The sequence below is a fragment of the Tachypleus tridentatus genome, chromosome 1 (genome assembly GCF_004210375.1).
Source record: "Tachypleus tridentatus isolate NWPU-2018 chromosome 1, ASM421037v1, whole genome shotgun sequence".
Classification (NCBI taxonomy): Eukaryota; Metazoa; Arthropoda; class Merostomata; order Xiphosura; family Limulidae; genus Tachypleus; species Tachypleus tridentatus.
Genome location: NC_134825.1, coordinates 83,449,713 through 83,462,982, shown reverse-complemented (window position 1 = coordinate 83,462,982; position 13,270 = coordinate 83,449,713). Strand labels below are relative to the sequence as shown.

The 13,270-nt window shown below is 33.7% G+C and overlaps 1 protein-coding gene across 1 annotated transcript in view; it reads right to left on the bottom strand.

Moving 5' to 3' along the window:
* The window catches only part of LOC143253892 (UV-stimulated scaffold protein A-like), a 37,318-nt gene extending 29,568 nt beyond the window's left edge, over nt 1–7,750 (bottom strand). The window contains 4 exon segments of the mRNA XM_076508443.1: nt 741–860; nt 2,917–3,127; nt 3,791–3,909; nt 7,379–7,750. Of these exon segments, the coding sequence (XP_076364558.1) occupies nt 741–860; nt 2,917–3,127; nt 3,791–3,909 (450 nt within the window). The 5' untranslated portion in view covers nt 7,379–7,750.
* Between the last annotated feature and the right edge of the window lie 5,520 nt (nt 7,751–13,270).

Genomic DNA, 13,270 nt, shown 5'->3' with positions numbered 1-13,270 from the left:
CAAATCCTTAGTATGTTTATCTTGACAGCTCTAAACAACATGTGGTTGAGCCCTGATAATGTTATCCACACCAAGAACAAACATATTGATAAACAGTATAAGAATATTTAAGTTCTTTAATTTTGTCCTTTATCCTGAAAAAGATCTATATTCTCAAGCTACATGCACTAAAATTTGAGGAGAGTTTGATTTCAAAATGCATTTAGTGCAGCATATAAAACAGCACTGGAAGTGTAATACTTATAATTCTTCAAATATCTAGACCAACAATGTGAAGGGACTGCAGATGAAATGAGCTTTGAAATAGTATATAGTTCCAACAAGATGTAAGACTAGGTAATATCAGCTATCATAAAAATTGAAAATAAAAGTTGAATATTAATTTATCAGCAATTGAAGTATTTCTCAAATTCATTGACATTAGGTTACTCAAATAATATTTTCATACAAATAAAACTTTAAGCAAACTAACTGAAATAGACTGAAGTCTTTAAGAAACTAATAAAAAATATAACTTCTTTTTTTGCATTTCACTAAAAACCATTTGTGTACCTTCATGAAAAATTTTGTTTGCACACTCATAACAGATTGAAACTTAGTTCAGTTTTAGCAATTTCTATTTGGATTTGATATACATTTTCTAGGTAATTCTGTAGTCAGATGAACACTCAAAATAGTACAAATATTCAAACCATCAACTTACTGAGTTAAATATAATTCACTATGCATGTTACACCAACCTTTTTGCATTGTCTCAAGTAATTATAGGCAAGGACAAGTTTTTTGTAACCTTCGCTGTACTCTCGGGTCCATTCTTGTATAAGCTTTAGTGTCATCAGTTTTAAATCTTTGGCAATATGCTGAAAATAAATTAGTACATATCTTAGTAATCACAGTAACCTATTTGAAGTTATTGACAATAATTAACATACAGTGAGCAGTGAGAATGTATCTAGATCAATTAAAAAACATTTAACACATTCTAAAGGGAACAAGAGTCTCATGTTTATGCACTGGTAGCAGCTTTTTTACTTATAACCACACAACGTACAGTTGAATGCATAATTGAGATCTGAATTTCTATACAGTTGATAAAATATGGGTCAGTGTTACCATTTCTATACCTTTTGATTTAGTTTATTATTTACTGCTTGTAAAGTAGTGCCTGTTGGCCAGTCTGATTAATAACCCGTCAAAAAAACAAATTCTGAACTCTAAAAGTTTGTTCATTTGTTGTCATAAAAATAAACTCTAAACTGATGTTGATGGTGGAATTACAATAACCGACACTTTTTAAATGCAAGTACTTTAAACTGTTTTTAATTTAAGTAAGGGTCATACAACTTAAAATTTTACTGCATAAATTATGCACATTTTTTTTTCTGCTAACTGATAATTTTATGGTCCATAGTTTTAAAATGTTAGCTGCATAGTTATAATTTCTGGTGTATAAAAATAGAGGTTCTGAAATGGTTATTTTTTATATAGTTTGACAATAACACTTATTAATATGCAATGGAATATTAATATACCTTTGTTGTGTCTTGAAGAAATATATTCTATGTTATGCTTTACTGATTGTTAGTAGCAAATAATTTAGCTGTTTTTCTGTCACGTAAGTCACTAGGTGTATTACAGCTTAACAAGTAGGAATAAGTATACAGTTTAAAAATGGTAAATGTTTTCTTAAAGCAGGAGTTTCCAGATTTTGTTGACTCAAGATTGTCATGACATTGAGTATCCATCCAAAGTGAAAACTATGAACCAATAAATACATATATAAAGAAAGTAACTTCCTTTCAACTAGATTACTGTTGCTCATTTTGTTCTTCTTACAATCACCTTCTTGATGTCTGGTATGACCTGATGGTAAGGGCACTTGACTCATGATCTGGAGGTTGAGGTTTTGAGTCGTGGTGCCAAACATGCTCATTATTTCAGCCACATGCATATTATAATGTGATAATCAATTCCACATTTTATTGATAAAGAGTAGTCCAAATGTTTGTGGTGGGTGGTTTTGACCAGCTGCCTTCTCTTAAGTCATTCACTTCTAAATTACAAATGGCAAGGGCAGATAGTCCTCTAGTAGCATTGCAAGCAATTCAACAAACAAATAAGTAATTACTTTGTTTTGATATTATTGTTTACATACTGATAGTAGTGGCATTTTTAATGTGTTTGAATCCTTGGGAAGGTAATACTTTTTGGTATGTCAGAGTCTCCAATAAAAGAACGACATCGTAGCATTCCCTATGGCTTCTTTTCCACAGTTTTGAAACAACTGTATTTATAAAGGTTCTACCAGCTGTAACCTAGTGCAAAAATAGTGATTGGCATACAATTTATACAAGTTACAGTTTGAGAAAATGTTATGTCATAAGGAAATATTAGCATTATTCTGGGTATTTTTAAAATATAAGCCTATAATCACAAATTGATGCATTAAGAGAAACAATTTTTAGTGAAAGTTTTCTGTGAATGAATATAAATAATGATTCCAGAATCACAGATATGATACAGCCAGCCATAAACAGTTTTGTAGAGTATGTTTCTGCCATCTGTATGTAGTAAAACATGATACAAATAAACACCTTAAGTATGTTTTTGGTTCATTCATCCCCTTTCCCAAAAAATAAATTATCAGCTGCAGATGCTGTCATAAAGAAAGAGTAAAATGCCCCTATACTGCTACCTAATAATTTAAACCTACAACTAACAACCCTTGTTAAACTAAGTCACAAAGCAAGGTAAAAAAAAAGACTTTCCCAGTGTGTAACTAATTACATCTGTAAGTTCAGACACTACTTTCAGCTAATCTTCTTTTCCCCACAATTTTTTTCTTTCCTATCCAATAGCAGGTATGTAAAATTTCAAACTTCTAAGCATGTCAAATATGAAAAGTTTAACTTTTACCTTTGGTGGAGGGAGTTGTTCATCAGGATTAGTTTCTGCTGCTAGTTCCAAGAATGTCTGAAAGTCTGACAGAAGAAGCTCCCTAAATACATGAGACCTTTTAAACAATTCTTTGATTACAAGAACAGTACTGTAGCGTACTTCAGCATGCTGTTTTTCCAACTGTGTCATCAATAAGTAATATGTATGTTTCACGTACTCATCTGAGGTTCTGAAAATGAAATTTGGATATGTAAAGTCACTCAGAGCAAAAAAGAAAGGTATTTTACCCATAGGAAAAAAAACTGTTAAAGCTTGAAACCAAATGCATGATATCATGACCAATATTATTTCCAATATATTAATCTCTATAAATTTTACAAAAACATTTTTATCCAAACAATAAAGGTGTAAAACAAACTGCTTATATCCTAAAATGTATACAATTAAGATTACAACTGAAATTACTGCTTAACAGCAAAGGTACCTAACTGATGAAACAAAGTACTCTAGTCTTTGTAAGTGCAAACATAAGAATAGCATATTGACTATACTCATTACTGTGTTTAATTTTTAGTTATAACCTATGAATGTAGTTTGTTTCAATCAGAAGTTAATAATAATTCTTGTTATACAATGTATTAAATGTTACAATGATATTCATGTGTTTTCAATAACTTAACTCACATTAGGCAACTAATCTTTATATAGCAGTTCCTTCAAAACCCTAAACATTTGAATACTTTTCCAAACGTTCGATACTTGATATGACAATTAAACAAAATTCTCAAAAATGACACCAATAAGCAAAACAGATTCAGTATGCATTCTTAATGTTATGCTGGTCAAAACTTTATTATTGTATTATTATTATTATTGCATTAACTTCATGTACTTGCAAAGCTTTTTCAACTTTTTGAGTTCCCCTTCATTTAGCTGCTTTCCTCCTTGAGTGGTGAGGACTTCTACATGTCTAGACAGTGCTTCATGTGCTTTGGTATCAAGCAGTGACATCTAAGATTTAAAAACATATAATGTTAAAACTTTTCGTGGCAAATAATTCAAAATTGTTATAATACAAAAAATGCTTAAATAGGCACCTCAGTAGCACATTACCAAAAGTTTGGTATTGCTAGTACAGTCTGCAATACATAGTTTTGTTGTTAGTTATAATAACACATAAAGACACAAGGGAACACGTGGTCTTTTAAGGGCACCCTTTTGCACACACACCCCCCTTTGAGAAAAGCAAAATCTAGATCCACCCTTTATTTTTCAGGAAATCATCAATTCCCCTCTTAAAATCTTATAAAATGCTAGCTTCTACTGCTGCTAATTGTAGGTAACCCATTAAATCTGTAAGCTAATGAACCTTTAAGAGAAATATCACCTTTTCTCAAGAGTAAACCACAATCTATTCCAATAACATAACCATTTCCAATTAGTCAGTATCCTTTCTAAGATAAGGATAAGAAACTGTGCACAGTATTACAAGCAAGGCCTAACTTGTAACTTGTACACTTTTATGTACAGAATTATCTCTGTTGACTTCAAACAATATACCTGTAGATACATCCTAATGTTCTATCAGCTTTACCATAAGTAACAGAACACTCCCCCAACTGATTGAATTACTTGTCCACCACAGTGCAAAACTTCTTTTCTTCAGTCATGCTGTTGAGTGTAATTTATGCCTATCCAAATGTATTACTTTGCATTTATTATAATAAAATGTTACTTGCTAAATATTTACCCAATTTGATCTGTAGTACCTAAACATGCTCATTATAGCTGGAAATAATGAAAAGTTTAACGTCATCAGCAAACTTTAATGATATTGATGAGGTATAACTAGTAATGTAAATAAGAAAAAACCCAGACACCCCAACAAGAATCAAGCTTCACTGAAATCAACTAACAACATTTTGCTTTCTCTCATCCAACAATCATTAACAATCCAGTTAACTAGTACTTCCCCAATCACTTCTTATGTGACTTTCTTACCACCATACATATTCGTGTTGTTTATAAATACAGTACTTTCACATGCAAGTTAATATGGAATGAAATGGTCTGAAGGGTTTTGTAGTTTTCTTAATTACCTTTCTGTGGTTACCTCGAGTACACTTGGACCAAGTGGTCTTATAAATAATTTTATTATACTTTGCTAAGTAGGGATGCCTGTAACCTAAATATTTTCACCCAAGTGCATTTGATGTGAGACTGAAATTTCATTTTCACAAAAATACCATATTTCACCAATCAATAGCAGCACACACAGGTATTATGTGACCTGTTTTTGTTAGGGAAAAGAGATGCTAATGGGAAAAAGAATCTGACAATAAAGCAGGTATTTTTGTCCCAAGTGTGATTTATTACTATGTGTCACACCTTGTTTTCAAACCTGTCACACTACAACATCTAGATGAATATATTAAAGACTTTATATATTTTTCTGACAGGTTGTTTTTTTCCTTATTTTTTTTACAGTTGTGTAATTGTTTTCTGCATATATAAGGTATTTCATGCAATTATACCTAGATATATTATTTTCATTACACTTTTCTTATATTTTGTGAGACATTTCAGGTTTACAATAAAATCTTTATTATATGCTGGTTTTTTTTCATGTAATAAAACTGATATCAAACTAGTTTAAAATATTTTGTGTTTCGTTTGGTCTATATAGACACTTAAAAAAAATTAAATAAGAAATACATTTTTTGGATCATACTAAGGTGAAAAGGTTAATGGTAGCATTCATGACTAATGAAACCAATATGCTCATAAAGTCCAAAAGTGGATTATAGAATTAAATACTTGGCCTCAATAATATGAGCCATAAGGAAGACTTGAAAACCAGGACTAGTTTTTGCTGGATAAATAAAAAAATTATGGGTGACACTTTCCAAGTTTAAAAATTATTATTGTCATGGATTAATTTACTAAAGAATGATTAAACAAGGTTGTAAGTGGAAACTTTAATATATAATAATAAAAGCACAGAGTTACTTTAATATTTTAAAAATGCTTAACCAATGTCAATCTATGAATAGCCAAAAGTTCTGTATGCATCTTCCAATTAGTAGTAACCAAATATGCATGCACAACATAATCACAATTTTGTATTAATGTGATTTATGAATTATTAATGAAACTGGTGAAACTTTTTTACATATAAACTGATTAAATTTGAAGTATTTTATCTGAAACATTGTATTCAAACTCTAAGTCTTGTCCTAAATGAGTGAATGAGGAGGCTATTAACAAATTAAAGCACCCAAGATCTATCTAAGGTTGAAAGTATCACTTTCAATACCAGGGATAAAAAAATTTAATCTTTCAAAGTTGTATGCTGTGCAAACATATTTTTCAATATAATTACATTCAATTTGTTATCAACTTGTGGAATAGTTTATCTGATGACCTGCTGTGGTTTATCGGTTTAATTTATACTGAGATGCTGTTCAACAGTTACATGAAGTTGAAGGGTTTAATTTGTATATAATGTTTTGATTGTTTCAGTCGCCTCAAGTGTTCTGTCCAGTAGTCAAGTGTCAGTAGTACTAGTGGGGGAGCCCAGCAGTTAACACTGATAGGAGTTTAAATAAAAAATCAATAATCTCCCAAAAAACAAGTTGTGTGTTTATATTTTCTCAACATTAAGTGCACAAGGTTAATCTTGAAGAACCAATAGCTGCTTTGGGAAAAAGAGATTAGAAGAGGTGTACTACAGTAATTCCAAAAAAGGTTGCCCCTATTTTACAAATATAAATTAAGCCTTTTTTTTCCCCCTCTATAGAAAAAGTAAGAAGTAATGTTATTGAAGTTTATTATTCAGGATACTGATTAGAAAAAAAAACCCTACAGTTTCTTTGTACTATAATATGAAGGTATTATGATAAAATACCAAAAGTTATGTTTAACATATAAAAAATAAAACAAAGACAGGCCAGCTGTCAGTTTCTTTTGGTTGAGGAATGAGTTGATGTCTACAAAACTAGAAGCTAATACTTTATAACAGCCTAACTTTAAAAGATTAATCAATGAGTTTTTGAAAAGTTATGATAAAATGTACACACACCTTTTTTTTTAAGTGGGAATACCTCGGCCTAATTTTTTTATAACCCAGGACTGCATATTAAACGCAACTGAAGTTAGTCTAAGCTTCTGTGTAAATATCTTACACATAAACATAGATTACTGCTTATTAAATACTATCGATGTAGATAAGGAATCTAGTTTATAAATATAATAATAAAACACTATTATTAAAGTGGTACATTTTTCGTGTATTTGTTTGCATCTACCAGTTAATTTCCAACTTTGAAAGTATTTACTAATTCTGTTTTTAGACCAGTTTTCAATTTCGGCTGCACATACTGGTAACGTTACTTTGTTTCAACTTTGCAAGCTGAAAAAACAACAGCAAACACTTCCTTTCTAACCCCATTTACTAGTACTATCAAAACATATTATTCACCTTGTTATTGTTAATATCACTCTGTCAATTTCCACTCTACGCACACAACAACATAAATTTGAACTCTGTTCATATCAGAAGTCCCAGGGCGTGCATGCTCGCAACAGAAATAAATAAATGTTAAATTAATTTTATCTTAAAATCTTGAATTTGAAATTAAATACGCTAGGCCTGCACATTGGCGTTATCACATGGTCCTTTCTAAAATCATAGGTTTAAAATTTTTAATGGGTTGCAACTAGCTGTTGTTTATTTGTGATTGTAATTGAGCACAAAATTACACAAATAACAATCTCTACGAGATTCAACACAGGTCTCAAAACTATACTTTTCGCGTTATAACGCTTAAGATTTATCACTTTACCACTAGAGGACACTTTTTTCTTGAAAGTAAAAGGGACGACATTTCGGCTACTATACTGATGCTTTCTTCAGTTTATTTTTTTTCAAAAGAAATATTTCCATTAGATCGTTTTGAAGCTTTGTAGAGTAAAAGAATGACCAATGAGCTTGAGCCTTATATTTTTGTATCGTGAAATCTTGTTCTTGGTACTTGATATATAACTGAAAGAGCATCCGTTGTTTCTGAAAGCTTTCTTTAGAAAAGTTAGTTCTTTCAACATGACTGTCGTCGCAAATTTTTCTGGCTCTGGTTTGGTTAATTTTGAATTTTACGCAAAACTACACACAGCTATTTGCACTACCCTTTCCTAATTTAGCAGTGATCAATTAAAGAGAAAAAACTAGTTTACACCATCTACCGCCAGCTTTAGAGCTACTCTTTTTACTAATGAATGGTAGGACTGACCGTCACGTTATAACGCAATCACAGCTGATAGGGCGAACATATTCTTTGTGACGGGGATTCGAACTCACGAAGAATGACAGCCCAACGTCCTAAACACCAAGCCCCTTCTGGTTCTATCAAACGTGTTTAATGTAATTTTTCGATTAACAGCTTTTGAATTATTGATACTATAGTGTAAGTATCTGTTAGTGTCGGCAATAGCAATAAGATGATAATCATGTTGGTGAACAAGGCTATTTAGAAACTGGACAGTCTTATATGTATGGGTTTATACAAAGTGATGGAATAAATCCTGAAGCGATGATAATCCGAAAGACCAAATAAACGAGTTGTCATCAACATAGCGTTTCCAAATTTTAGGTTTCAAGTTACTTATCTGTTGAGTGCTAGCTTCAAAATATTCCATGCAAATTCTTGATGACGAGAAACCCACTTGAAATAAAAATGTATCTCAGAACGGCTTTTATTGATAAGCAGAGAACAACGTTTCGACCTTCCTAGGTCATCTCCAGGATAAGAAAGAAAATTTGTAAGTGATTGTTGTCGGACACATATCTTCGGGACAAGAGTATTAACGAGTACGGAATTGTAGGAGGCGTTGCATTCAGATGTTAGGTTATTAATCAGTTAGTTAGTTAGTTATCACCATTAGATTCCATCTAGGAACATAGGGCCGCAATCGCTTGCGGATTCTTCAACAAGTATTTAAGTGAGTTGGTTGTTAGCCCACTGCACCGAGCCGTCCCTAATTTAGCAGTGTAAGACTAGATGGAAGGCAGCTAGTCATCACTACCCACCGCCAACTCTTGGGCTACTCCTTTACCAACGAATAGTGAGATTGACAGTCACATTATAACGCCCCCACGGCTGAAAGAGCGAGCATGTTTGGCACGACGGGGATGCGAACCCGCGACCCTCAGATTACGAGTCGCACGCCTTAACACGCTTGGCCATGCCGGGCCCACAATTAGGATTCAACCCAGGCTGGACCACATAAGAGACTAGTGTAAAGATAATGGCATGCTGATTTTTCCATAGAAGGCCAAAGCACAGTTCATTACTCTCAACAACCGTGCTGACACATTAGATATTCCAATTTCAACCTTTAGAGGCACAGAAATTACACAGGAGGGCTCATTATGCTATCTGGGCATCGTGTTTGACAGGCAACTGAACTTCTCCAAGCATGTGGATGAGCTCATTGTCAGGGCCACAAAAGGAGTGAATGCCATTCGTGCTGCAGCAGGTAGGCATGCTGAGGAATGTTACTTGAACATGCTGTACAGAAGTCTTGTGCTTTCGGTAGTTGATTATGCACGGCACCTGGCACAACTCAGTGACAACCAATTTGGAAGGTTAGAAAGACTGCAGAATGCTTGTCTCAGGATCATCACAGGTTACACCAAATAAACTCCAATGCAAGTACTCCATCATCTCACTGGATCCCCAACTATTAAGGACAGACAACCATCACAAAGAGCCATACTGTTTGCCAAGGCTTGGCAAAATTCAATGCATGGACTTCACATCCTTACAAGGAAGTACTATTTCACTGCTGAACCATCCAACCAATAAAGACGTTCTCTACGTCACACAGGACTTGAAGTAGCACATAGGTCTCATCTAAAGAGGAAGTCGTGGCTTGAAGTAGCTGCACTGGCTTGCAAGAAGATCTGCAATTCATATTCCCTTTCCAACCAACCTCCATGGTTTTGGTCTGCGGAAGAGGAATGGCTATACCAACCTGCAGTGATTGTCAAGTTCAACAGAGATTGTAGAGAGTGGCTTCAAGGTGCAGTGGATGTGGCATGCCAGGAGATGTTCCAGGAACTTGGCTGGAAGGGAAATCTTATCATTGCAACAGATGGCTCATCCACACCAGAAATCATGAGAGCAGGTTGGGGATTTGCTGCGTTTCTGGATGGCACACCCATAACTGAGAAATCTAGAGCATGCACCCTGTACACAAGTAGCACCAGGATGGAACTTGAGGCTGTCAAGCAAGCTCTTGGATGGCTTGTCCGAGAATCCCCTGATGTCACCACAGTTGTGTTTGCCACCGACTCCATAGCAGTGTTGCAGAGAATCCAGTGTGGCTGGCTACCAGATGGGTGGAGAGAGGCTGAGCCTTATCTCCATGATAAATATTCCACTTTTGTGTATGTCCCAGGCCACACTGGTGTCAAGTCCATTGAGAAGACTGACCAACTTGCGGCAGCAGCAGAACCAACAGACCAGATGTCACTCTTTCCTCAAGATATAACACTCTTGTGCCAGCAACCAGCACATGAGAGCATTAGAGAGCCTCTTATGCACTCAGAAGAGGGAGATAGAATTTTCAGTCTCAAGACCCCTTTTGACATCTCTTGTTACAGTCACAACAAAAGCCCAGACAAATGTCACAGGAAGCAACTGATCATCAGAAACATTAGCAGAAATACACTCGACCTCCTGTTGACCAAAAGGGTCAAGGTAGAGAAGATTTATGATCCACTGGACACACCCTCTGGGATGCCTACTGACCAACCCAAATAAGTTGACTACTAGCTCATGATTCATTATGACAGTACATCAATGATCCACTGCAGATACAGCTTGTAATGATATTGGTAATATCCTTATTCATAGAGAATACCACCTTCAAAGAGTACGTGGACATGGCTGGAAATATTAAAAAAACAAAATTATATATGAACTTTTAAATACATTACTATGGTAAAGCTCATTAATTGATTTCTTTTTGTTATGTTCAGAATAATGTCTAGATCCATTAGAATGATGATACTGGTTTAATACACTAGATATAGCTTTTGAAGTTGGGAATTAGGTGAAGAAAGCAATGCTTAAACTGCCTTCATCACTTGGAGAAGATTGTATGAATCTTTTATCATGGCATTAAATTACATAAAGTGCAAGCTATATTTGAGCACTTGGTGGAATTTGTATTAAGCAACTTGTATAACAAGGGATGTAGGATATATGTGGATCATATAATGGCATTTTATTTCACATTTGAAGTTGCTGTTGACAATCCATTTGCTTATTACTGTATGTAACACGTAGAGTTTATTGTATATATGATTAATGAGATGGGATGGAATGTCTTCAGATCTTGTAAGACTGAAGCAATGATAGATTCGATTATTCAGTAACTAAGATTGATAGACATTTTAAATATACCGCTTAATGTTCAGCAGGTGTAAGAGCAATCTAGCATGAAAGTACGTAACTGCTGGCATATGTATGAATAACTGAATAACTAAAGATACATTTCAAAGCACTACACCATTGTCTTGATCTGCACAGGCGTGGAACTCAAATTAGAATGCAGTTAGTAAATCTAAAGTTTCCAGGACATAAGATTCTCCACAACTCTGATGATACAACACTCAGAGGTCACCAGGAAATGTCTCACATTTCAACTCGCCTGTGAAGATAACTTTTCTTGTGGTGTTACAACATGAGGTAATTTGAACTGTACTGCACATATAGTTAAAAGAGAAAACTTTACCTAACAAGGATACCCTTAGCAGAAAGTTTCAGATTATATTTTGAAGACAAGTTGTAAATAATGCTGTTCTCCTGCATGCAAATGATGAGAGTAATAAGCATATTATGATGGCTATAGATGATCCATAAAGTTGTCTGAAGCATATTCACTTGCTAATATCTTAGCAAGGATATTTCTAACTTTCTGATCTCTTATATACTTATTACTTAAAACCTTTAATACTTTGAAACTACATCCGTTTTGAACTGAGGCAAACAAAGACACTTATACATGTCACAAATTTTTTATTTACCTTTGTGAACTATAATAAATTTACTTATGTTATTGTAACAAATGAAATATTCGAGAAGTGTACAGTTGTTCTTCTATCTTCAATTCTGTAATTGTGACCTTTATCAATTTGTATTGAGTGTTGAATATTTTAGAGGCTCATATTTCACCTTATCATCTTCAAAAGCAACATTTTGTGGTCATTAGCGGTAATATTGTGCATAATATTATATCCATCAGTGTTGATAATACTGGAATATGAATCTTAGCACTTTCAAAAATAAAAAAATAGATAATACAAAATAAATCTGAAAGTTAATAATTTCGTTTATATAATAAATATAAAAGAAATTCAGAAAAACAGAAGAAAAACCTAATTCATCAGAGAATGACATAATGTTCAAAAGTTAAATCACTTTTCAATATAAAGAACAATATCGAATAAGAATTAGCACTAATTTTTTATAACTATATCTCGTTAACTAACTCGTTTTTTAAATCAAGGAATGTTTTTTATTCAGAGTTTTAGAACACAAGATTACGTCGTATGTGACTAGCTATTACCATAAACCTATATAATCATTTAAAACATTAATATATGTACTTGCATCACTACGGAACGCCTGTGTCAGTTTTATATTATAATGCATACATACTCCAAATTAACATACTTTAGACAGAAAATGAAATAACATTGTTTAACTAAATGATAGAATGAATTTTTATTTTCTTATTTTTGAATTTTTTTGTTTTGAATTAAGCACAAAGCTACACAATGGGCTATCTGTGCTCTGCCCACCACAGGTATCGAAACCCAGTTTTTAGCGTTGTAAGTCCGCAGACATACCGCTGAGCCACTGGGGGTTTCGCGCAAAGCTACTCGAGGGCTATCTGCGTTAGTCGTCCCTAATTTAGCAGTCTAAGACTAGAAGAAATGCAGCTAGTCATCACCATCCACCGCCAACTCTTGGGCTACTCTTTTACTAACGAATAGTGGGATTGACCGTTACATTATACCGTCCACACGGCTGAAAGGGCGAGCATGTTTAGTACAAGCGGGAGTTGAACCCGCGACGCTCGGATTACGAGTCGAACCCCTTAACACATTCGGCCATGCCAGGATAGAAGGAATAATAAACGAAAGTTATTCAAAAGCACAGCAAAATAAAAGTAGAGTTCGCTATATTACTAATGTATAGTATCTAAATATTACACATAGTTAAAAACAAGTTCACAAAACCAACAACGATCACAGTTCTCAATAAGACATTTATTTACCGATATTTACATTTTATAATTTAAT